General features: G+C 49.7%; 2 protein-coding genes across 3 annotated transcripts in view; both read right to left on the bottom strand.

The window, feature by feature from the left end:
* Positions 1 to 1,371: 1,371 nt before the first annotated feature.
* LOC103121244 (tubulin beta-3 chain) lies at positions 1,372 to 16,854 on the bottom strand. The gene is made up of 7 exons (XM_007531767.3): positions 14,719 to 16,854; positions 12,792 to 12,825; positions 12,650 to 12,702; positions 11,863 to 12,145; positions 4,131 to 4,239; positions 3,585 to 3,695; positions 1,372 to 2,733 (listed from the first exon to the last, which is right to left on the bottom strand). Exons 1-7 carry the CDS (start codon positions 15,666 to 15,668, stop codon positions 1,658 to 1,660), a joined length of 2,616 nt encoding a protein of 871 aa, XP_007531829.2. The 5' UTR covers positions 15,669 to 16,854; the 3' UTR covers positions 1,372 to 1,657.
* Positions 16,855 to 21,376: 4,522 nt separating this feature from the next.
* The window catches only part of TCF25 (transcription factor 25), a 28,328-nt gene continuing 24,567 nt past the window's right edge, over positions 21,377 to 25,137 (bottom strand). Inside the window, exons 16-18 of one of the 2 annotated variants that reach the window (XM_007531203.3) lie at positions 24,794 to 24,873; positions 21,946 to 22,018; positions 21,377 to 21,683 (exon numbers count right to left, since the gene is read on the bottom strand). In XM_007531203.3, coding sequence (XP_007531265.1) covers positions 21,510 to 21,683; positions 21,946 to 22,018; positions 24,794 to 24,873 — 327 coding nt within the window. In that variant the 3' untranslated portion in view covers positions 21,377 to 21,509. The remainder of the gene's footprint in view (positions 21,684 to 21,945; positions 22,019 to 24,793; positions 24,874 to 25,137) is intronic. The other variant, XM_060183840.1, reaches the window with a different exon arrangement.

Here is a 25,137-nt window from a genome sequence, read left to right as displayed (position 1 = left end):
TCCAGACTCCCCCTAGTTCCCACCTTTAGGGGGAAAGCTTCATCACTGGTGAAGCAGTGCTTCACCTCTCTCTCCCTCCTTCCCTCCCTCCTCCCTTCCATCCCTCCCATCTCCCCTTACCTCTCAATTACTCTGTCTCCACGCAATAAGAAATAAATAAAATTACAAAGAGAGGGCTCATATCTGCATTCCAGCCCTGGCTCAGGGCCAGAAACCCAGACCTGGGTCTTTCCAGGGTATCAGGATCCCAGTCTAGAGCCAAGATTGGCAGCACCTGTCTCTCCTCTTCTGCAGACTCACACTTGGGGTGCTACCAGCAGTGGGGCTGCTTTCATACTGGAAGGGGCTGGAGACCAGGCTTGATGAGACACCCCCCCCCCCAAGGTGTGGAAGGCAGAGAGGCGGAGTGGAGAGGTCTGTGCTCCACCAGTTATCTCTGTGCAGCATCTCTGGGCTGCCACTGATGTCCCTAGAAATGACCACTAAAGGGCACACAGGCCTGCATGTTGCTTTCAGGCCTAAGCCCTGATCCTCCTGTCCATGTTTTTCTTTTCTTTCTTCTTTCTTTTTCTTTTCTTTTGTCTCCAAGGTTATTGCTGAGGTTCAGTGCCCGCACTACGAATGGCAAACAGTTTTTTTTCTATTGATGTTGTTATTGTTGTTGCTGTTGTATAGGACAGAGAGAAATTGAGAGAGGAGGGGAAGACAGAAAGACCTGCTTCACCTTTTGTGAAGCGACTCCCCTGCAGGTGAGGAGCCGGGGGGCTCAAACTGGGATTTTTGTGCCATTCCTTGCACTTCGCACTATATGCGCTTAACCTGGTGTGCTACCACCGGCTCTCCTTTTTTAATGTTTTATTTTAATTAGATAGATAGACATAGAGAGAGAGAGAGGGAGTGACTGCTCAGCTCTGGCTTATGGTGGTGCCAAGGACTGAACCAAGGACATCAGAACCTTTATGCTGTCTCCCCAGTACAGATTTACATTTATTCTAGGGAGCACTCAAGGTGTCCCCTCAACTCCCTAGTTTGGGTACCTTACTGTCTACCTTTGAGGTCCAATACTCAGATAAGTCAAAGGAAAGTTCTGAAGTGTTTCTCCTCTGTGAGATTAGAGATGGCTCCCGAGTCAGAGAATGCCTGAGGTTCGGGGGGTGGCATTCTCATGTGCTTCCTCCTGAACCCCTACCTCTCCAATCCCACGTGGTCCAGAGGCCATACCTGAAGACACCTGCTGGCTCCAGGAAAGCCATTAGCTTCAATCTAATAGCCAGCTCTCCTCACCCCCACTTCCATCAGTCTGACCTTCCTCCCCCCCTTTGAAGACCCAATGTTGCAGAATGAAAAAGAAATCTTTAGAACCACACAAGATTATCTGACAGCAATAATTTTTATTAAGTGTCCCCCCAAATATAAACAAAAACTAGTAAAAAAAAAAAAAAGAAGAAGAAGAAGAAGAAAGAAAACATCAGGACTGCAGCCCACATCAAAACAGAGACAAACGAACAACACAAAATGGAGACGACCTGGTCAGGAAGACCACCAAGATGGCCCCTGGGGTAGGAATGCTGCAAATACTGAAGGACAGACACTAGGCCCCAGGGGTGGCCCCTGGGCAGCTGGGCAGCTGGGTAGCTGGGCCACACCAGCAGCTGCCTCACTTGGGACCCTGAGCCTCAGACTCCTCATCGTCATCTTCATACATCTCACCCTCCTCCTCAGCTGTGGCGTCCTGGTACTGCTGGTATTCAGACACCAGGTCATTCATGTTGCTCTCGGCCTCAGTGAACTCCATCTCGTCCATGCCCTCGCCCGTGTACCAGTGCAAGAAGGCCTTGCGCCGGAACATGGCTGTGAACTGCTCTGAGATGCGTTTGAACAGCTCTTGGATTGCCGTGCTATTGCCGATGAAGGTGGAGGACATCTTCAGCCCCCGGGGCGGGATGTCACACACAGCCACCTTGACATTGTTGGGAATCCACTCCACGAAGTAGCTGCTGTTCTTGCTCTGGATGGCCAGCATCTGCTCATCCACCTCCTTCATGGACATGCGGCCCCGGAAGACAGTGGCCACGGTCAGGTAGCGGCCATGGCGGGGGTCGCAGGCGGCCATCATGTTCTTGGCATCAAACATCTGCTGGGTGAGCTCAGGCACGGTCAGAGCACGGTACTGCTGGCTGCCTCGCGCTGTGAGTGGGGCAAAGCCAGGCATGAAGAAGTGCAGGCGTGGGAAGGGCACCATGTTCACAGCCAGCTTGCGCAGGTCAGCATTGAGCTGGCCAGGGAAGCGCAGAGAGGTGGTGACGCCACTCATGGTGGCTGACACCAGGTGATTGAGGTCGCCATAGGTGGGGGTGGCCAGCTTGAGGGTGCGGAAGCAGATGTCGTAGAGGGCCTCATTGTCGATGCAGTAGGTCTCATCTGTATTCTCCACCAGCTGGTGGATGGACAGGGTGGCGTTGTAGGGCTCTACCACCGTGTCTGACACCTTGGGTGAGGGTACCACGCTGAAGGTGTTCATGATGCGGTCAGGGTATTCCTCACGCACCTTGCTGATGAGCAGGGTGCCCATGCCAGACCCCGTGCCACCACCCAGAGAGTGGGTCAACTGGAAGCCCTGCAGGCAGTCGCAATTCTCACACTCCTTCCGCACCACGTCCAGAACTGAGTCTACCAACTCGGCTCCCTCGGTGTAGTGACCTTTGGCCCAGTTGTTGCCCGCTCCACTCTGACCTGTGTGTGAGGGAGTTGGGGACACGGGTGGGATCAGATGTCAAGTGCATGCCAGAACATCTCACCCCAGAGGACAATAACAATGGGAGCTGAGCTGTATAAAGTGAGGCAGTGCCATGGAGTACAGCCTCTTATTCCATCCATAACTCTCCCCTCCCCTTGCCAACCACTCTGTGTTGGGGATACCAATACTGGCACATAGGATTCAGGGCTCTGGTCAAGAATTGATAATCTTGAGTTGCTGCCTGTTCTGCTTCCTGTGGGAAGTCGTAAACTGCAACTTCCAGAGTCCCTAGCAGGTGTTCAGTTGGGGTACTAAACTCTGGGAGGAGAAATGGGAGAGCATCCATGGTCACCAGAGTCACAGGCCTGGGCTGGTCTAGCCTCCTAATCAGATCACATGGCAAATGTGAGCACTCATTTCTGAAGTCCTGACTGTGCAGATTCTGTGACATTTATCCACATTAAACATTCTGTTTCCGGGGCTGGGTGGTGGCGCACCTGGTTGAGTGCTCACATTACAGTGCTCAAGGACCCAGGTTCAAGCCCCTGGTCCCCACCTGCAGGGGGAAGCTTCACAAGTGGTGAAGCAGGGCTGCAGATGTCTCTCTGTCTCTCTCTTTATCTTCCCTTCCTCTCAATTTCTGTCTGTCTCTATCCAATAAACAAACAAACATTCTGTTTCACATCTTGTTCTGCCTGAAATACAAGTGGTTTTTGTTCTGCAAAAATTTTGCCAATTGCAAAATGAGGAAATGAGTCCTGTTCTGTAAGGTAGTGTTGGAACCTTTTGGTTTGTTCATGATGGAGTCCATTCCAGTCCCCATTTCCACGGGCAGGGGAAAACTTACCGAAGATGAAGTTGTCAGGCCTGAAGAGGTGCCCAAAGGCCCCAGACCGGACACTGTCCATGGTTCCAGGCTCCAGATCGACCAGGATGGCCCGGGGGACATACTTGTGAGCTAAGGGGAGAGGGGCAGATTGCAAATGAGAGGTTAGGGCTCTTCCTGCCTCTCTATCCTTTCAGCCTACCAGCTATATATGTTCACTCTAAGAGCTGGGACTCTGGGGCAGAGCTGGAACCCAAGGTGAGTTTAAAGACACTCTTCACATGAAACTTGACCATGTAGGGTCATGGGTGAGTCTGAACAGTAGGGCCAACCCCAAGGCCACATGGGCAGGGGGATGTCACTAGATTCTATAAACACTGCTAGACCATCTGAGCCCTCCAGGTGAAATCTGCTCTGCTTATCCCCAAGGACTGCTGCAAGGGGACATGACCAGCTCTGCCCAACCCCCTGTACCATGCATGTTGGCTAGTGATCATATTTGAATCCCATATGGTGTCCACCACCCGAGAGCCCTCCCACTCTGGGGGCCCAGCAGGGTAGGCTCACAGGAGGCCTCGTTGTAGTACACGCTGATGCGCTCCAGCTGCAGGTCCGAGTCACCCACATAGTTGCCACTTGGGTCAATTCCATGCTCATCACTGATGACCTCCCAGAACTGCAGGGGAAACAGATAAGGAGGCAGCCATGAGTCCCAGAGCCCTTTCCTCCTTACCTCATAACCCTGAGTATGAAATGAGGGACTTGGACCCTAGGCCTGCACTAATCCCTTTGAATGACTTCAGAAATAGCTGTCATACTACAAAATTGTGGGAATTTTGTGAGCGAGTACTGGGTGACTTGGGCTCACTGACACAGAGTCAGCCTCCAGACACAGCCATCCAGGCATGAAGGACTGTGTCCACCTTTGCCCCAGGGATGAGTCATCAGCACTCAGTTGGAGAGTCATTCATGAAGACAGGTGGTGGTGCACCTAATTAAGTACATACACTACAGTGCCCAAGAACCCCACTTTAAGCCCCTGGTCCCCGCCAGTAGAGGGAAAGTTTTATGAGTGGTGAAGTAGGACTGCAGGCATCTCTCTGTCTCTTTCATTTTCTATTCCCCCTTCCCTCTCAATTTATCTCTGTCGCTATCCAATAATAAATAAAGTTTTTAAAAAATATTTAAAAGGGAGTTGGGTTTCTCATTAAAAACAATAATCAAAGGGAGTTGGGTGGTAGCGCAGCGGGTTAAGCGCACGTGGCACGAAGCACAAGGACCAGCGTAAGGATCCCGGTTCGAGCTCCCAGCTCCCCACCTGCAGAGGAGTCGCTTCACAGTTCGTGAAGCAGGTCTGTAGGTGTCTATCTTTCTCTCCTTCCCTCTGTCTTCCCCTCCTCTCTCCATTTCTCTCTGTCCTATCCAACAACAATGACAACAATAATAACTACAACAATAAAAACAACAAGGGCAACAAAAGGGAAAGTAAATAAATAAAATTTAAAAAAATTTAAATTAAAAAAAAGATAAAAATATTTTAAAAAGAGAGAGAGTCATTCATTATTCCCTTTTAGGTAAGGAAAATGCAGCACAAAGAAGGTAAAGTACTGCCCACAAAAAGCAAGGGAATCCAGGAAACATATGCTCTCAGTGTCAAGGCATGGGATAGGGTCCAACGGAGTGAACATCTTAAGCTGTAACTCATGGGGACCACAGGGTCCTCAAGTGGCCACCACTTGACTGAGTCACCGAGACTCCCACATAGGGCCACATTTCCCAAGACTATGCTGCCCACCCTACTGCCTTAGGGCAGGAAAGCACAGGCTAGTGGCCAGGCTGAGCATTCATGTACTTCATGTCCCAACTCTGTTCCCAACCTGATGATTGAAATAGGCCATTGTGAGACTAGAGGAAGTGAATGTGGACAAAGGCATGTATGGGATGAGTGTCAGCACTTGTAGACACATCCTGGGGTGAAGTGAAGGCAGCACAGTCTGGGTCCCTCCCCTTGTGCTTGAGGGTTGGCTGACTTCAAAAAGGTTAGTGACGGTTAAGGCCCTGAGAACACCAAAAACAGTGGGTCTCTACTATGTGAATTATGGGCAAGCAGAAAAACTGCTCAGTTAGAAGTCTGGAAACTGTTAGCACGTGCTTATCTATAAAAAGATGCTCTGACAGACACAGCATAAGGACCCCGGGATCCTTATGCCAGTCCTTGCGCTTTGTGCCACGTGCACTTAACCCGCTGCGCTACTGCCTGACTCCCAAAATGGTCTTTTTTTTTTTTTAAGAAGACTATATTAATAATTCCATTGGTAGTTAAAATTAATAAAAGCAGGGAAAGAAAGACAGGCTGGGAGTATAGATTGACCTGCCAACACCCATGTTCAGTGGGGAAGCAATTAGAGAAGCCAGACCTTCCACATTTTGCACCCCATGATGACCCTGGGTCCATACTCCCAGAGGGTTAAAGAATAGGAAAGCTGTGGTCCAGGAGGTGGTGCAGTGCATAAAGCACTGGATTATCAACCATGAGGTCATGAGTTTGAACCCCGGAAGCACATGTACCAGAGTGATGTCTGGTTCTTTCTCTTCTCCTATCTTTCTCATGAATAAATAAATAGAGTCTTTTAAAAAAATAGGGAATCGGGCTGTAGTGCAGCGGGTTAAGCGCAGGTGACACAGAGCGCAAGGACCGGGGTAAGGATCCCAGTTCGAGCCCTGGCTCCCCACCTGCCGGGGAGTCGCTTCACAAGCGATGAAGCAGGTCTGCAGGTCCCCTCTCTGTCTTCCCTCCATTTCTCCCTGTCCTATCCAACAATGACGACAACAATAACAATAACCACAACAATAAAACAAAACAAGGGCAACAAAAGGGAATAAATAATTAATTAATTAAAAAAAAAAGAATAAGAAAGCTATCAAGCGAGGGGCTAGGTACAGATTTCTGGTGGTAGGAATTATGTGGAATTTTATCTCTCTTATCCTATGGTCTTGTCAGTGTTTCCATTTTTAAATTAAAAAAAAAAGGACCCAACACACCTATCCAAAAAGATCTGTATACACATATGTTCTTGGCAGCACAATTTGTAATAGCCAAAACCCGGAAGCAACCCAGGTGTCCAACAACAGATGAGTGGCTGAGCAAGTTGTGATATATATATATACAATGGAATACTACTCAGCTATAAAAGATGGTGACTTCACCATTTTCAGCCGATCTTGGATGGACCTTGAAAAATTCATGTTAAGTGAAATAAGTCAGAAACAGAAGGATGAATATGGGATGATCTCACTCTCAGGCAGAAGTTGAAAAACAAGATCAGAAAAGAAAACAGAAGTAGAACCTGAAATGGAATTGGCGTATTGCACCACAGTAAAAGACTCTGGGGTGGGTGAATGGGGAAAATACAGATCCAAGAAGGATCACAATGGACCTAGTGGGGGTTGTATTGTTATATGGAAAACTGGGAAATATTATGCATGTACAAACTATTATATTTATTGTTGAATGTAAAACATTAATTCCCCAATAAAGAAATTAAAAAAAAAAACTAATAAAAGCAGTAACTTAAGTGGCCTGGTAGGTCATGCAGTGGACAAAGTGCTGAGCTCACAAGCATGAGGTCCTGAGTTCAGTCTCTGATACTGCATGTGCCAGAATAATGCTCTAGTTCTCCCTCCCTCCATCTCTTTCTCATTAATAAATACTTTTCAAATATTTTGATTTTTTAATATTTAAAAATATATATTTATTTATTCCCTTTTGTTGCCCTTGTTGTTTTATTGTTGTAGTTATTACTGTTGTTATTGATGTCGTTGGATAGGACAGAGAGAAATGGAGAGAGGAAGGGAAGACAGAGGGGGAAAAGAAAGATAGACACCTGCAGACCTGCTTCATCACTTGTGAAGTGACTCCCCTGCAGGTGGGGAGCCAGGATCTCAAACCAGGATCCTTATGCTGGTCCTTGCGCTTTGAGCCACGTGCGCTTAACCAGCTGCGCTACCACTCAACTCCCTTTGATTATTTTTTTAATGAGAAAGAGATGGAGAAACACACAGAGAGTGGTCAGGAAGGTGGCACAGTGGATAAAGCATTGGATTCTCAAACATGAAGTCCTGAGTTCAATCCCCAGCAGCACATGTACCAGAGTTATGTCTGGTTCTTTCTCTCCTCCTATCTTTCTCATAAGTAAATACATAAGTAAAGAAATAAATAAATAGGAAGTCGGGCTGTAGTGCAGCGGGTTAAGCACAGGTGGCGCAAAGCACAAGGACCGGCATAAGGATCCCGGTTCGAACCCCGGCTCCCCACCTGCAGGGGAGTCGCTTCACAGGTGGTGAAGCAGGTCTGCAGGTGTCTATCTTTCTCTCCCCCTCTCTGTCTTCCCCTCCTCTCTCCGTTTCTCTCTGTCCTATCCAACAATGATGACAACAACAATAATAACTACAACAATAAAACAACAAGGGCAACAAAAGGGAATAAATAAAAATATATATATATTTTTAAAAAAAGAAATAAATAAATAGAACCCGGTATTTAAGAGAGAAAGAGAGAGAGAAACACAGACACAGAAAGACCAGAGCACTGCTCAGCTGTGGCTTATGGTGGCTCTGGGAATTGAACCTGGGGCCTCAGAGCCTCAAGCATGAGAGTCTTTTGTATAGCCATTATGCTACCTCCTCAGCTCAGTAAATAAATATTTTAAAAAACGAAGGAGTTGGGCGGTAACGCAGAGGGTTAAGCACACGTGGCACAAAGACCAGCATAAGGATCCCGGTTTGAGCCCCTGGCTCTCCACCTGCAGGGGAGTTGCTTCACAGGCGGTGAAGCAGGTCTGCGGGTGTCTATCTTTCTCTCCCCATCTCTGTCTTCCCCTCCTCTCTCCATTTCTCTCTGTCCTATCCAACAATAATGACATCAATAATAACTATAACAAGGACAACAAAAAGGAATAAAGAAATATTTTTAAATGAAAAAATGTAACCTAAAATAATAAATTCCTAGTGAAATATGTAGTATTTAACAATAAAATAAAACTTCATATTTCATATAATAAAATATAAATAATACGTAAATTAATAGAAATTACCATAGCTGAAAAGACAGCTCAGCTTATTAGAGCAGAGGCCACAGGTTCAGTCCCCAGTACTACATCACAACCCTATGGTCCTCTCTCTCTCTCCTCTCTTTCATTCACATAGAGAAAAAAATTTTTTTTAATTACTGTGATCAAGTCTACAGAGGAGAAAATATTGGGACCAGGCTCCACTCCCATTCCAGACCACAGGGAGCATCTGCCTGCTTTGGTGTGGGAGTGGGGGAGTTATGTGCTGCTGTCCGCGGTGCTGACAAGCTGTCAAGCCTTGAACTCGGAAGTCCTAGGCTATGCAGTACAGGGCTTTAAGGGGGCTCGCTCCTCAACTCAGGAGGTGGAAACCCCCCCCACCAGTAACATGACCCTACCAAGCCCCACGCCCTGACCTATTTACAGGCAGGGAGGAGGGGAGCGGGGCGGAGAGAAAGAAATTCCTCCTCTCATTGGTAGTAAGGACCAGGGCCCCGCCCCATGCCCCTCCCAGTGGCGGTGGAGGGGCGCAGACAAAGACTCCAGGACTGCCCTGCCCTCCCTAGGGGAGGAGGAATGCGGATGGGGTCCCCCGCCCAACCTGAGTTGTCTAAGCAGACCAATACTGGAATTCCTGTTTTTGGGTCTCAATCTCCTGGCATCTCTGCTTGGGGAAGGGTGATATACTATTTCCCTGAATTCTTACAAGGCTACCCAAGGCGATTGGTCACTGTCAAAAGTCCTTGGTGCCCTTGTACTCCTTCCCAGGAGAGGGATATTCTCTGCTACCCCCAAAGGCCTACATTCACCAACCCCACCCCAACCCATAACACTGTAAAGCAGGCAGGCTTTTTCTGCTGAGCCAGGCATCCCACAAGGACCTGCATTCAAGAGGCGCAGTCTCTTGCCCACCCGGTCAGCTGCTGCTGGAGATAGACAGGAAGTTTGGAGTTCCCCCTTTGGGGAGTCCACAACCAGTTTCTGAACAATGTCCCCATACAGGTGGGACCAGCAATCTTAATATCCCAGAGAATATTAAGCCACCTCTATGCCTTCTTCCCCAAACCCAAAGGGCTAATGTATTTCCACTGGTATGTAAAATGCAGCAGTGGATGAGGGAGATAGATTCTTTACCTCCCCCTTTCACCTCTCTGTTCTTTGAATTGCTTTAAAAAATCAAATATAGGGGGCCAGGCGGTGGCGCACCTGGTTAAGCGCATACACTGCAGTGCACAAGGACCCAGGTTCAAGCCCCTGGTCCTCACCTGCAGGGGGAAGGCTTCATGAGTGGTGAAGCAGGGCTGCTGCAGATGTCTCTCTGTCTCTCTCCCTCTCTACATACCCTCTCCTCTCAATTTCTGCCTGTCTCTATCCATTAAAAATTAATAAAAAAGAGTATAAAAAACTTCCAAAAAATCCATTCTTTAAAGAAAATCAAATATAAACTTCAGAAAGAAGAAAAAAGAACATTAATTCCCCAATAAAGAAATTTAAAAAAAAAGAGAAAAGAGAAAAATATAAAGGAATAAAAGGGAATAAATGAGCCAAAGGTCTTCAGCACAGAGGAGCAGGAAGGTATGATCCAGCATTCGGGCTGCCTGTGTCTATTTCCCGGTGTAGCTTGGGTGTGGGCCTGTCTGCCTCCTCTGTGACCTTGAGGGCCACAACACTGGCCAGTCCAGCCATGGAAGAGGATGCAGAGCCATTCCCTGGATGGCCACTCCCTACCCAAGCAGGAGACCATCCCCCAGTGACCCCTGGCCTTACCAGGAGCAGATATTCAGGGTAGGCCTGGCCCCTGTGACCACATTAATGAAGAAGGCTCCTCCCTCCTGACCAGGGCAGCTGTCAGCCACTGCCCCAGGAGCCTTGATTTGATTTGAGGCCTGTCTCAGAGGCCCCCCTTCCCTCCCTCCCACCCCCAGCCTCCTTCCTGGCAGGCACAGCTGTCTTCTTCCTGGGGATTAGGGAGTCTCTCTGGTTTACCCCATTTCAGGCGCCTCCACCCTAGAGCCCAACCTGCAATTTACATGTCAGCCACGTGGCCACCCCAGCCCCATCTTAATTAGCTTTTTGTTCTCCCCTGGTTTCTATGGCAACAGCCTCCAGAGAAACCTTTCCCGGTCCCTTCCCCTCCAGGACCTTTCTCCTACCCCGCCTCTTTCTGCAAACTACCCCTCTCTGGGTCCCTGGCCTTGGTCCTGACAAAGGTGTCTCTTCCCCCAGATTGAGGGGAACCCACCAGACACGGACCCTACCCACCCCGCCTGAGTGGCTTTCTGGGAGGAACCAGGGGCGTTGGGGCTCTGTCTCTCCACTTGCGGGTGACCTTGGTAGAAGTAATGTTCCAGATTTGGGGACGTGTGACTGCCTGCTGAATTTGGGGGAGTGGGGACTGCCCCTTCAGTCTCAACATCTGTGAAGTGGTGACTATAGGAGAGGGCGGGTGTGGCATCTCTCTTCTTTGTTCCCGCCTCTGAACCCTAGACTCGTGGTCCTGGCAGGGTGCGGTCACTCACAGGAGTTTGTTGAGAAGGGGCTATGCGGAGGGACTCTCCAAGGTCACCCTCAATTCGGACCCAGCCCTTCCCCCTCCAACAAAGGAATAGGGCGTGGCCAGGAGGATGAAGGTTGTCAGGGCAAGCCTGGGAGCTGCGGTTGGGGGGTGGGGGCATGGGGGCGGCGGCTCTAATCCCTTGGACGACATTTGAGATAGAGAAAATCAGGCTGCGTTTGAATGGAACACTCCCCCCCCACACACACACACACGCAGACACAAACCTACAGAATCCCTCATCTGGCTCAGGGCTGAGCTGTGACCTCGAACGAGAGGGCCACGCCCTAAGTCCCAGCTGCACCTGCCGCAGTGGAGACGGCACAACGTGGACGCCCTACGGGGAACAGGGTAGGCAGGGTGATAGCAGCGCGCAGGGACCCTGCATCCCAGCCCTTAGCGCGGAGACCCAGCTCGTCCCTTTGTTCTTGGCTTTGCAGGGGTGCGGTTCGGAGTGTGCGCGCCGTTCTGGCTTTCTCCCACCTGAGTCTGGATGCGGGAGGGGAAGCGGGGTGTGTGTACTGGGGGTGTGGGGGTCCTTTTGGGACTTGGGGTGTGCGCAGTGCTGCCCAGCTGAAGCGTGGGCTGTGCGCCCTAGGGGTCCCGCTGGGGATCAGGGTGTGCGCAGTGCGGGCATGCTGAGGTGTGGGGTGTGCGCGCTGGGACGCGGTCTCACCTTGGCCCCGATCTGGTTGCCGCATTGGCCGGCCTGGATGTGCACGATCTCCCTCATGCTCGGAGCGAGGCGGGCGGCTGCAGACGCGCTGACGGGCCGGGGGCTGCGGAGGGCAGGGCGCCCCCGCCGCCCGCTCTTATAGGCCCGGCCCCGCCCGCTGACGTCACCGTGTGGCCAATCCAGCCGCTGCAGAGAATGCGGCACCGGCTGCGGGATGTGGTAGCAGCATCGGCACCGCGGCCCGCCTGGCCCGCAGCCGCCCACCCCCGCCCCTCCTCGGGATCTGCGGATCCGCGCGGCAGAGGGGAGGGGCCAGCGGCTGGATGCGGTGAGGACAATGGGAGCCCCGGCTCTCGGTCCTCCACCCCGGCAGCAGCCCCGCCCCGCGCTTTGTGTGGATGATATTTCTTCCCCGCACCCGTCTAGGGGTCTAGGGACCGGCCCCCGCTCCCCACTCCAAACGTGGCAGGAGAGGACAGACTAGGTACCCGGAGCTTCGTGCGATCCCCCATGGCTGGAAAGGAAGGCAGAGCTCCAGCAGACACTGAGCCTGGAGAAGAAAGAAAGCTCCCTCTTGCCATAGCCCTCTTGCCCCATGAGATTCCAAGAGCACTTTACTTGTGGGAGTGCTTTGTGCCCCCAGCCAGAAAAGTGTTGGCCTCTAGCTGTGGTGCAAGGAGTCCTGAGCAAGAACACAGGCAGGCAGGGGACTGGCAGGAGGAGGGAGGTAGGCAGCATCTGGCTCTCTCCGACACTCGTGGTCCAAGTAGGGCCAAGTGAGACCAACTTGGTGGGGGGCGAATAGAGGTAGGGGCAGCTGTGCAGAAAGCTGGTTTGTGCCTGGGGGTGGAGGGACCAGGAGTGAGTCTACTGGTCAAAAGGGAGTCGGGGGCGGGGGTAAGGTTTCAGTACAGCCACTGTGCTCATACAGCCATCATGGCCTCATATTCTCCAGGCTGGACACTAGGGGAAATCACCCTTTGAGGTTTCAGTGACAGCATCTTCCGGGAAGGCTGCAGCCACGGTCAGTGCACCGGCTACAACAGGAGGCTGAACAGGTTGAGGGCATGCCTGTAGCCAGTGCTTGGGCGTGTGTGTGTCTGTGTGTGTGTCCCTTTGGTTCCCCTCCTGAGCTCCCCAGTTTGGTGAGTTAGAAATGGGTCTTTTGTTCTCCGGAGATGCCCTCCCCCACAATGTATGGTGAGGTGGCTTTCTGTGGTTGGCTTCCATCTGCCTGGGTCCCTCCCTATCTCTGTTCTGGGGTCCTTGCTGAGCATCTGGCTCTTTCCTGAAGCCCACGATGCCTCCTTGTCTGAGCCAAGGGAGGGACTTTGCATCATCCCAGCCTCCTCCCTGTAGAATGGCCTCCTGCCAGGCCAGTCTCCCTCTGTCCCCAGAGGGCTCTGGTGCAGGCTCTAGGCTGACTCACCGTCCTGTCTCCCAGCAAAGGCTTGCCCTGCCAGGAAGCAGCTCCCAGTCCTGAGGTCACGTATCATGAAGGGTGGGAGTTGACTGGCAGTGCTGAGGCGGGTGGGCTGCCAAGGGGGCTGCAGTCACTGGGAAAGCTGTCTCCACTGAGTCTGGACCAGTAAGGGCTTGAGTGTGGAAGACAGATGGGTTGTTCAGTGAGAGGTTCACGGTTGCAGTAGAGGGAGGACTCAGAGAACTGGTCTGACCCAGACACCCAATCCCCTGTGACTTAGGTTTGGACACCCCTAGTCCCAGGGTAGCCTCACCTCATCTTGGGGATCTTGCTTCAGATATTTCCCAGGATGACTGAGCACTGACCCTCTCCCAAGAGGATTGTACTGTCATGGGGGCAGGGCAGAAGATCATAGCTGCTTGCTCCCCCACACTATGGGCCACTGGATAGCTCTTGAGCAGACATGGAGGAAGGGGGTTGCAATATTGGGGAGAGGGATAAGCACTGGCTAGGGATACACATGGTGTCTTGCTTCTACTGCAGCTGAGGGCAGCCTGGATGGTGTCCTAGTCTCGTCATCAAGGGGGCTCTGTGCTCTAATTCATCAGATCTGGGCTTTGCACCACAGAGAGAAGGCAGAGATGCAGCAGCAGAGTATGTACCACTGGGGTCTCCACTCTCTCCCCTTGGCACTTGGTGTCCTCATCTGTGGTTTCTGGGACTTTCCCCCCTCTTCACTTCTCCTCCTTCTGTCCCTAGCCTTTTCCCCAAGCTCATCAAGTTCCTAGCAACTTCTGGAAGGAGCTGAAATGATAATGCATTTATTACCCATCACTTTGCAGCCATAAGACCCCAGCCCTAGTCCCTGATTCAGGCATTGGGTAGTGCAGACAGGCTGAAACCTACCTCCTACCAGACACACACACACTGCAGTCACCACTGAGCTTCCAACTCCTGGTCAGTGAGCCCAGTTCTTCTGCCTGAGGCAGTCTTGCAAAGTCAGATCTCAGCTGGTCACAGAGTCCTCACAGCTGTGCTCCTGATGGCTAGTTTCACTCTGTCGATGCAGTTTTGTCAGTACATGGGCAAGACATATGTCCCCAGAGTTGACAGTCAACTCTTTTTTCCTTCTCACTTTTTTTTTATTGGGGAATTAATGTTTTACATCCAACAGTAAGTACAATAGTTTGTACATGCATAACATGACAGTCAACTCGAGTATAGACAGGTCCTTCCATGATCTGGGTGGAGGTTGAGTGTGCAGGAGTTATGGCCCTTGTCTCCTCAAAAGCTTCTCCTGGATATACTCAATTTTTTTTCTCCCCAGTCCCAGAGGCTCTGTGTCTTCTCATCTTTGATAGACGAGGTTATGCAGGAGAAGGACCCCAGGGTGCCACAGCCTCCCTCTTCCCAGCACTCAGCCCGACCCTCACCAGAAGCAGAGCAAGACCTCCTGCAGTGTCTTCCTGAGCTCCTGGCTGCGGAAGGCATAGATGAGGGGGTCCACAATAGTGTTGCAGAGGATGAGGGTCAGGAAGAGATTGAAGTTCTTGAAGACACAGCCACAAGTGGGGTGCTGGGGACAGAGTACGATAAGCAAGAGGTGCAGGAAGAAGGGACCCCAGCAGAGGAAGAAGACACCCAGCAGGATGGTGAGGGTGGCAGCACCCTTGAGACTGATGCCCTGGTGAATAGGGTGCCGGGCTTTGTGCAGCTTGGTGATGTGCCGGGCATGCTGGCAGGCTCGGGTCAGCATGTGGATATACAGCACCACCATGAGCACCAGCATGGCCACAAAGAAGCTGACAAGACACAGCAGGACTGCCAAGTGGCTATAGAAGGCAACGAAGAAGGCCCCAGAGAGGATGCTGGCCACCCAGATGACAGCGATGGCTCTCCAGGCACGCGACAGTGTCATGATGCTGTGGTAGCGCAGTGCGTAGAAGATGGAGATGTATCGGTCCACAGCGATGGCACCCAGGAAGCAGAGGCTGGACACCATGGCGCTGCACACAAAAGCATCGATGACGTTGTCCAGCTGTTGCACCAGGGTGGCATGGACAACCATCACCTGGGCCTCCAGCAGCAGCATGACAGCAGTCTCCAGCAGGGTGCCTACACTCACCAGCAGGTCAGACACGGCCAGGCAGCCAATGAAGAAGTACATGGGTGAGTGCAGGTTGCAGTTCTTGGCCACGGCGGCCACCACCAGCATATTCTCCAGCAGGCTGGCCAGCCCCAGGCAGAGGAAGAGTCCATCAGGAATGGTCACCTCCAGGCACCTTGGCCCCGTCTGGTTGACAGCCAGCCCAAAGTGGGGGGTGGCTAGGGAGGTGAGGTTGACAGAGCCCAGCAGTATACATTGGGTACCCTGCACCGCCATACTCACCCTCTGGCTCCTCTACTCAGCTCATGATGCTATCGGCAGGGCTCCTGTGTCCCCGCAGGGCTGCCCTCCCCTCAACTTCTCTCTGGCTGTACAAAGGCCAGTTTGAGTATGTCTTCCTGAAAGGACACACACATACACTCATTCACTCTCTCCCAGGTGGGCCAAGCTGTGGTGCCAGCCCTTGGACTTGCCTCCTCTCTTCTATTTCTCAGCCCACCACCCACCTCCTCCTTAGAGCTGTGGTCACTCAGCCAGGACATTGCAATACCTCTTGCTGTCTCCTGCTTCTCCCCAGGCCAGGGGTGGGCTGTGGTTCAAGGAAGAATGGAGTTTTTCTTTGCTTCTTTAGTTGTCCAGAGCCCCTCCTCCTCAGGGTAGCCACATGATGGGTGTGTTCCCATTAGCACTGGCGCCTCACTCCACCGCCAGGTGGCCTGAATGTCACCCAGGACTGGCCCTCAACCCTAGTGTTCTCATCCAGGCCTTCATTCCCAGTCTTATGTGGGACTTCCACTGGACTTGTCCCTCCCTCTGTACTGTCCCAGGCACCAGTTCCTTGAAATCTTGTTTGATCTCTGCCTTGAAGCCAATGGCTGTTGTCGTCCACTTCCAGGCCTAACTTCTACCCCACTGTATATGCTGAGGACAACCCTCCCCCCATAAATCCTCTTTGCTGGCCTTTGCTTTCTAAGGATGAGACCCCCTCCGGTTCATCCTGGAGTCAGGCAGGGACACAGATGACAGAACAGCCCTTACTTCGTCTGTGGAAAGCATCAGAGGCTTGCAGCCAGCGCCTACTTCAGAGGGAGATTTCAGCCTCCAGCTGTGTGGTATTCCAAGGGCCCAGGAACAGTCCAGGACTGTCCAGCCCTTCAAGCACTTTCTCACTGAAGGGGAAGTGGAGGGAGGTGCTTGTGGTACACCCACTCTCAGCCAAGCCCCACACACTGCAACCATACGATCATATTCACTCATATCAAGGATTGGCTGTAATTCTTGCAGCTGCAGTGTCTAGCTCACAAAGCTCTTTCCACCTTTTTTAAAATTTGTTTTTTTTTAAAGATTTACTCATTTTTTAAATATTTATTTATTCCCTTTTATTGCCCTTGTTTTATTGTTGTAGTTATTATTGCTGTTATTGTTGGATAGGACAGAGAGAAATAGAGAGAGGAGGGGAAGACAGAGAGGGGGAGAGAAAAACACCTGCAGACCTGCTTCACCGCCTGTGAAATGACTCCCCTGCAGGTGGAGAGCCGGGGCTCAAACTGGGATCCTTACACGGGTCCTTGTGCTTTGCGCCACATGCACTTAACCCACTGGGCTACTGCCCGACTCCTAAGATTTACTCATTTATTAATGAGAGAAGAGACCCAGAGTATCACTCTAGCATGAGATGCTGCTGATCAAACTCGACTTCACGCTTGCAAATCTGATGCTCTAGTCTCTGTGCCACCTCCTGAGTAGCTCTACTTTTGTGCTTTCTATTGAAGCACATCAGACATAAATGTACACAAATTATAAATATGCAGGTTGGACAAAACTAGAAAAGCAGCACCCAAATCAATCATCTGTAAAGCCTTGTTGCCCCAAAACCTTGGAGTCACCTCAGCCCAGGGTCTCTCCTGGATCTTCAGTTGCCTTTCCTCATTTTGGAACTTGCTCCACACAAAATTGGCACTAAGCCTTGTCTGTGTGGTGGTCAGTGAATAGGCCCCAGGGGGCACAAGCATGTGCTTCTGATGGTGAAACCCAGTAGTCAGCTGGTAATGAAGCCTCCTTTCACTCCCCAGTGAGGAAGGGGGACATAAACACCCCTCCTACTCTTTTCCTGGTAGGGAGGCAAGGACAGGGCCCAGGGGCTCCCATCAGTGTCCCAGTCCCACTGAGCGTCTACAGCCCCTAGCTGTGTCATCCCACTTCAAGGATGTCGGTCTTTCTAGCTCCATAAATGAGGCCTTTGAAATGGACAAGCCCCTTCCCCCAGCCTGGAACTTCAAAGGGCGTGAGAATGCCGTAGCCTTTGGCAGACCACAGTCCTCTTCCTGGATTTGCCTCAGAACTCTCATTTGTTATTGGTAGCATTCCTACTAGGGCTTTATGGGGATACAGGTACAGCTGAGCTGGTAGGTCAGCTTTCTGATCAGTTGTGGTCATAGTGGAAATGTCTACATGAAATCCATTAGTCCTAAGGTTACTGCATCAATTCCACCTCTGGTGGTCCTGGAGAAACTGAGTGAGGACAGTCATAAAGCGGGTGTATGTGTGTGTGTGGGTGCAGCGATACACTTTCAGAGCACCCACCAAGAGGTCACGTGCTTGACTTCATGTAGGGGGTGAGTGACACTCCTTAGTCTTGTTCTTCCGCACCTCCAACATCAAGAACTGGCGTTCAGTGAACTGGGCATGGTCTCACTGCAGTTAGGGGTGGCTGCATCCAGTGATAGCTACCCTGGGGAAAGGTGAAGATCACTGCCTGGCCACCAAGCTGGCACCTGACCCTGCTTCTTCATGAAGGTTCCAGAGGGTCAGCCACAGGCCAGCCCTTAGGTGGCTATCCAGGATGAGACTGCAAGAAAGCCTGATCCAGAGCTGGTGTTTTAGTTCAAGGGAAGTCTATTTTGTGAGTTCCTTTAAAATCAAGGAGTGGGTAAATTATATGACCCCTTCAGATGTCCACAATAATGACCCTGAGGTGGGTCTGACTCAATAGGAAAGGACACAGGGAAGCAGGCCTGAGAAGGATCAACACATTCTTGCCCAGACACTGGGCAGACACTTCAAAGCCATTTCCATTAAAAAAGGTTCATTTGCAAGTAATGATGTAAACCAAGCAGCACAGTGACCACGGCATGGATGATCTAATGATCTCTGGAGAACAGGGCTGGAGGTGAACAGTTTCTTCAATTTATGTGCCTCCTCCTAGAACACAGTCTTTCCTATTTACTATTTTTAAAATAAAATTTTATTTATTATTGGACAGAGACAGAAATTGAGAAGAGGGAAGATAGGGAGAGAGACACCTGCAGCTCTACTCCACCACTTGTGAAGCTTTCCTCCTGTAGGTAGGGACCAGGGGCTTGAGCCGGGGTCCTTGCACACTGTAGTGTGTGCACTTAACTCATGCACTTAACCGGTCCCTCTCTTTTATTTCATTATATTATTATTATTTATTATTACTATTATTTTTTAAGATCAACATACTTCATGAGGAAGAGAATCTGGAGGAAGGGAAAGAGGGAGAGAGAGGGAAAGACGAGGGGTGTGTAGGGGAAGGAGGCACACAGATCAACTCAGAACACTGCTCTTGCATAGGGTGATGCCAGGGATTGAACCTGGGACCTCTAGGATCTCAGGCATGTAATTATAGTAAACTATATCCTTGTCCTATTATTTATTTATTTATGAGAAAGAACCTCTGGTACATGTGCTTCCGGGGATTGAACTAAGGACCTCATGCTTGAGAGCCCAATGCTTTATGCTTTATCTACTCCCGGACCACTCTTTTTCTTTTTTCTTTTTTTGCCTCCAGGATTACTGCTGGGGTTCAGTGCCTGTACTATGAATCCACTGCTCCTGGAGGTTATTTTTTCCCTTTTTATCATTGCTGTTATTATTATTGTTATTGATGTCACTGTTGTTGGATAGAACAGAAAAACTGAGAGAGGAGGGGACGACAGAGAGGGAGAGATAGACCCCCCTGCAGGTGGGGAGCTGGGGGCTCAAACCAGGATCCTAATGCTGGTCCTTGCACTTTGCACCATGTGTGCTTAACCCACTGCACTACTACACGGCCCCACTATCTTTCTTTTAATGTAAACTCTTGGTTGTAAAATGGTTGCAGTAGCTCTAGACATCACAACTGTGCTGAAATGCAATTTTTTTTTGGGGGGGTGAGAATTTTTATTTTTTTGTCTCCAGGGTTATTGCTGGGGCTCAGTGCCTACACTATGAATCCACTGCTCCTGGAGGCCATTTTTTCCCTTTTGTTTCCCTTATTATTTACTGTTGTTGTTATTGCTAGATAGGACAGAGAGAAATTGAGAGAGGAGGAAAGATAGCTGCAGATCTGCTCCACTGCTTGTGAAGTGACCCCCCCCCTGCAGGTGGGGAGCTGGGGGCTCAAACTGGGATCCTTACACCAGTTGGTGTGCTTTGCTTAACCTGCTGCGCTACCACCCAGACCCTACGGGGATGCATTTAAGGCTAGTGGAGGCAGAGTGCCACATTCTTCTGGCATGCTCGTCTTTTTCAGAGAACAAGCCCACCTCCATATGATGCTCAATAGACTTGGTCTTACTGACTGAAGCTCACCACAAGTAATCCTGAGTGGAACAGTAGAAGCAGGTGGTTCTAGGTCATATGGAATTATTTCTTATACATATATATGTATATATATGCTAGTTTATTTATTTATGAGAAAGATAGGAGAGAGAGAGAGAGAAAAGAAACAGACATCACTCTGGTACATGTACTGCCAGGGATTGAACTCAAGACCTCATGCTTGAGAGTTCAATGGTTTATCCACGATGCCACCTCCTGGACCACAGATGGGATTATTTCAACCATATCTATTCTTCCCATCAAATCCAGTAGAAGAAGCACTGCCTAGGAGCATGTGGGATAATGATTCCTTTTTTTTTTAAAAATATTTATTCGCTTATTCCCTTTTGTTGCCCTTTTATTTATTTATTTTTAAAGATTTTATTGTTGTAGTTATTACTGTTGTTATTACTGATGTCATTGTTGTTGGATAGGACAGAGAAAAATGGAGAGAGGAGGGGAAGACAGAGAGGGGCAGAGAAAGATAGATACCTGCAGACCTGCTTCACTGCCTGTGAAGTGACTCCCCTGCAGGTGGGGAGCTGGGGACTCGAACCGGGATCCTTACCTGTCTTAACCCGCTGCACTACTGCCTGATTCCTCTTAGCCTCTTATCTACTGCATAAGGATAATGAAAGTGTAATAATTGGGTGGAGACAGATAGCATAATGGTTATGCAAAGGACTTTCATGCCTGAGACTCCAAAGTCCCAGGTTCAATCCCCCATACCACCATAAGCCAGAGCTGAGCAGTGCTCTGGTTAAAAATAATAATAATAATGAAAGGGTATTGAAAATTATTGGTAGCCAAACCCCTAGTGCAGCTTTAAACCTGTGTCATGGATCCTTCCAGAATCAAATGATCAGCCTCCCTATGAGTCTGAGCTGTCAATCAAGTATGCCAGAATTGAAATCAGCCCCAAGCCACATTCACCCCCAAAATAAACAATCTCCTAATTTGTGTGTGCACATTCCCAGAGGTGCCAGCACAATTTCTTTTCCCAAATCTGTCTCAGACTTCTAACTCAACAGTGCATTGAAACTTTACAGGAAAAAATTTCTGTCAGATCAGATAGGTACCGATCTGTGGTGTCTACCCTAATGACTTGGGACCTCCCTGGGTCTGGCTATTCCAGGTTCCAGTCTCAAGTTTATACACATTCGTGTCCAGCAGGGTTGCTAAGCTAGAAATTGTAGGACCCCTCACTGCCCCACTACCTCCAACTCTATAGAGCAAGTCAAAGCTTACATGGGGCTCAAGGCCAGTTCTCTGTGCCCATGTGACATGGTCTCCCTGGGAAACCTCAGGGGATGGTGTGGACAGGGAACTAACTACCTGTCTCATGATAGGCACTGGCCCAACTTGGGAAAGAAGAGTCCCCCTCAGAGTGTGACCCATCACGTTTATATGAGAAACAAGCCAATAACAGAGTCAGCATCTCTACTGCAGGGAACTGGCCAATTCTGACCAGAACAGTAATCAGGAACATAATTACACAGGGTGGGGTTCCATCCCTCAGTCCCACTCCCCGTCCCCTTCAGGGTGGTCTCCCTCAGGGTGGTCCTCACGAGGCAGCTCAGGGTCCTGGAAGTGGAAGTTGGCCATCATATCCCGCACAGCCAGCATCAGCCTATTCAAGCCTTGGTTTGGGTTCAGACCCCCAGCTCCTCCATCCTCCAGCCTCTCCCCCTGAAGCAATGAGACTTGTCTGAGGAAGTGCTATCCAGGTATCCAGGACTCCACCCAGCACTCCACCCAGCACCCTGCTGAGGGGAGGAAGCCCCTAGTAACCTGATGTCCAAATCTAACCAGGCAAGGTCACAAAGTCATTGCCAGTGATGCTCCCCCAACTTGGCAGCTAGTCTCAGGCAGGCAGGCCCAGCTTCCTGGAAAAGCTAATGGAACCCTAGGTGTGTGTGCCAGAACCAGCTTATTACCCCATGCCACATACCTCTGCAGTGTAATTTGGCAACAGAGACCGAAAGAAGAGGGCGATAGTGTTTCCATGGTTGACAGGACTTAGTCTGAAAGAGAGCCAATAAAGGTTTAAAATAAAATAAAATAATAAAGGTATTTCTGTGTTCTTCTTCACTTGAATAGGGACAGAAAAGAAGTCCCAAGCAGCAGTTTGGGAGAGAAGTAGAGGTGCTGGGCTGGGGGCACTGGGTTCCAAAGGAGGGACAGGCCTAAAGACTCCTAATCAGCTTGGGTTAGGCTGTGGATATCAGAGATAACGGGGACATGGCTCAGGTGCTTTAGAACCTGGCCTGATGAGCCAAGTGGGCATCAGCTACTGCATAGGTATCATGCTTTTTTTTTAATCTTTTTTTTTAAGATTTATTTATTTCCTTTTGTTGCCCTTGTTGTTTTATTGTTTTAGATATTATTGTTCTTGATGTCGTCATTGTTGGATAGGACAGAGAGAAATGGATAAAGGAGGGGAAGACAGAGGGGGAGAGAAAGACAGACACCTGCAGACCTGCTTCACTGCTTGTCAACCAACTCCCCTGCAGGTGGGGAGCCGGAGGCTCTAACCAGGATCCTTATGCCGATCCTTGCGCTTTGCGCCACCTGCGCTTAACCCACTGCACTACCGCCTGACTCCCAGGTATCATGCGTTTAAGAAAAGCTGTTATTTCTAGTTTTTCAGCACTTAACAATAGAGGGAGGATAAACTGGTCATATCCAGAGTAATTCTAGGACATGTTTAGTGGAGACCCCACCTGGTGAAACATGGCACTGCAGTCCTGCTCCAGAACAACTACCTAGACTTTGGAGTTAGGAAGTCTGTGGTGTGCAGGGAAGCAAGCAAAACATTATGAGTATTCCTCAGTGGACACGCCCAGCTGGGCAGCTTCTCTTTAAACCAAACAAAACTAACGATGATTTTCATCATAACCTACTGGAGGATTTAACTGGAAACTAATTCCCTAGAAACACATAATCTAAGTTTTACAATATAATTCATAAGAAGAAGAAGAAAAAAAGAGGATTTTGGGGCTGGGCAGTGGCACCACCAGTAAAGTACACAAGTTACCATGGGTGAGGACTCCAGTTTCCATCAGCAGGTGGAAGCTTCATGAGCAGTGGAATCGATCGCAGGTTCCTTCCTTCCCAAATTATTTATTTATTTTAAAATTTTTTTATTATATTTATTTTCCCTGTTGCCCTTGTTTTTATTGTTGCTGTTGTTATTGATGTCGTCGTTGTTGGATAGGGCAGAGAGACATGGAGAGGAGGGAAGACAGAGAGGGGGAGAGAAAGATAGACACCTGCAGACCTGCTTCACCGCCTGTGAAGCGACTCCCCTGCAGGTGGGGAGCCGGCGGCTTGAACCGGGATGCTTATGCTGGTCTTTGCGCTTTGTGCCACATGCGCTTAACCACTGCGCTACCATCAGACTCCCCAATTATTTTATTTTTTAGTTATCTTGGATACAGCCAGAGAAACTGAGAGGGAAAGGGGGAGATAGGGAGAGAGAGACACCTGCCAACACTGCTTCACCACTTGTGAAGCTTCCCCCTGCAGGTGGGGACTGAGGCTTGAACCCAGGTCTTTTTACACTGTAATGTGTGCATTTAACCAGGTGTGCCACCAGTGCCACCACTTGGTCTTTCTCTCTACCCCTATTTCTATCACACCAAAAGAAAAAAGGAAAAATGGCTGCCAGGAGCAGTGAATTTGCCATGCAGGCACTAAGCCCTAGCAATAAGCATAGTGGCAAAAAAGAAAAAAAAAGAACTTTATGGTTCTATGAGGGCTGGAAACACATGTTCCCTGGGAAAACCTGTGACTAACATTATGGTGTTAGTGGGCTCAAGATGAGGATGACTCAGCTAAAGGTCAAAAATAAAAAAAAATAAAAAGACTTTTCACAACACAGTTCTGAAAGATGCCATACCCACTGGCAGCTATCCAGATATGCCCTTCACATGTGCTGGCATGGAACCCTTTCCACCCAGAACTCAGTTAAGGCACTTCCATCAGTCTCAGTGTAACTGTCACTTCCTGAGTCAGATCATCATGTTTTATTCACAGTTCATTTCTCCCTCCCTCCCTCCCTTCCTTCACAGAGCACTGCTTGGCTTTAGCTATGGTGGTGCCAGAGACTGAACCTGAGACATCAGAGCCTCTGGCTTTAAAGTTATTTGTATAACCATTGTACTGTCTCTCCAGCCCTATTTATTTATTTATTTATTTATTTAATATTTATTTTTTTTTGTTGCCCTTGTTTTTATTGTTGCTGTAGCTATTGTTGATGTCATCGTTGTTGGATAGGACAGAGAGAAATGGAGAGAGGAGGGGAAGACAGAGGGGGACAGAAAGATAAGACACCTGCTGACCTGCTTCACCGCCTGTGAAGCGACTCCTCCTCTGCAGGTGGGGAGCCGGGGGCTTGAACCGGGATCCTTAGGCTGGTCCTTGCGCTTTGCACCACATGCACTTAACCCGCTGCACTACTGCCCAACTCCCTATTTATTTTTAAAGATTTTATTTATTAATGAGAACGATAGCAGGAAATAGAGAAAGAACCAGGCATCACTCTGGTGCATGTGCTGCTAAGGATTGAACTTGGGACCGCATGCTTGAGGGTCCAATGCTTTATCCACTGTGCCACCTCCCAGACCACTCTCCAGCCCTGTTTATAGTTTCTTACTGCAGTTTTGACTTTATATGTATTCATAGGTACTCATCTCTGAGGACCTTGCTTCTGTCTGCAGGAAGCAAGGCTGAGTGAGCCTCCAGCACTGACCTTAGAACTGGCTAAGCAAAGAGCAGAGTGAGAGGTAGGGAAGTACCTCTCTGGCCTGACGTAGGAGTAGATGGTATCCAGAGGAGGCAGAGGGTCAAATCCCATCACAGACTGCGTAGTCACATCCTTGAGAAAGGGACACAGAAGAGTATTTGAGTGGAGTTCAATTTGGATGGGTACTACCTGCTGAGAGTCAGTAGTCTGACAGGTGTGAGCTTGGCTGAAAGGCTGTGGCTACTGTACTTAGAAATGGGGAGGGGGTCCCACTTCCCACCGGGATGCTCTATCCTAGTCAGAAGACTGTGACTACACTGCTGAGCTAATGTGTGTAGCGTGAAGAGGAGTCCCACAGTCACTGCTCACAAATATTGTGACCTAAGATAATATCAA

Source organism: Erinaceus europaeus, unplaced genomic scaffold (assembly GCF_950295315.1).
Source record: "Erinaceus europaeus unplaced genomic scaffold, mEriEur2.1 scaffold_659, whole genome shotgun sequence".
Classification (NCBI taxonomy): Eukaryota; Metazoa; Chordata; class Mammalia; order Eulipotyphla; family Erinaceidae; genus Erinaceus; species Erinaceus europaeus.
This window is presented reverse-complemented; position numbering and strand designations above follow the sequence as displayed.

Bases quoted from the DNA above. Each gene is read 5' to 3' on its own strand.
- LOC103121244 (XM_007531767.3), bottom strand. From the start codon at position 15,668: ATGGCGGTGCAGGGTACCCAATGTATACTGCTGGGCTCTGTCAACCTC. The intron at 12,146-12,649 runs GTTGGTCTCACT...GCGGATCCGCAG, and splicing joins CTCTATTCGCCCCCCACCAA to ATCCCGAGGAGGGGCGGGGG. The intron at 4,240-11,862 runs GTGAGACCGCGT...TTTCCCCTGCAG, and splicing joins GCAACCAGATCGGGGCCAAG to TTCTGGGAGGTCATCAGTGA.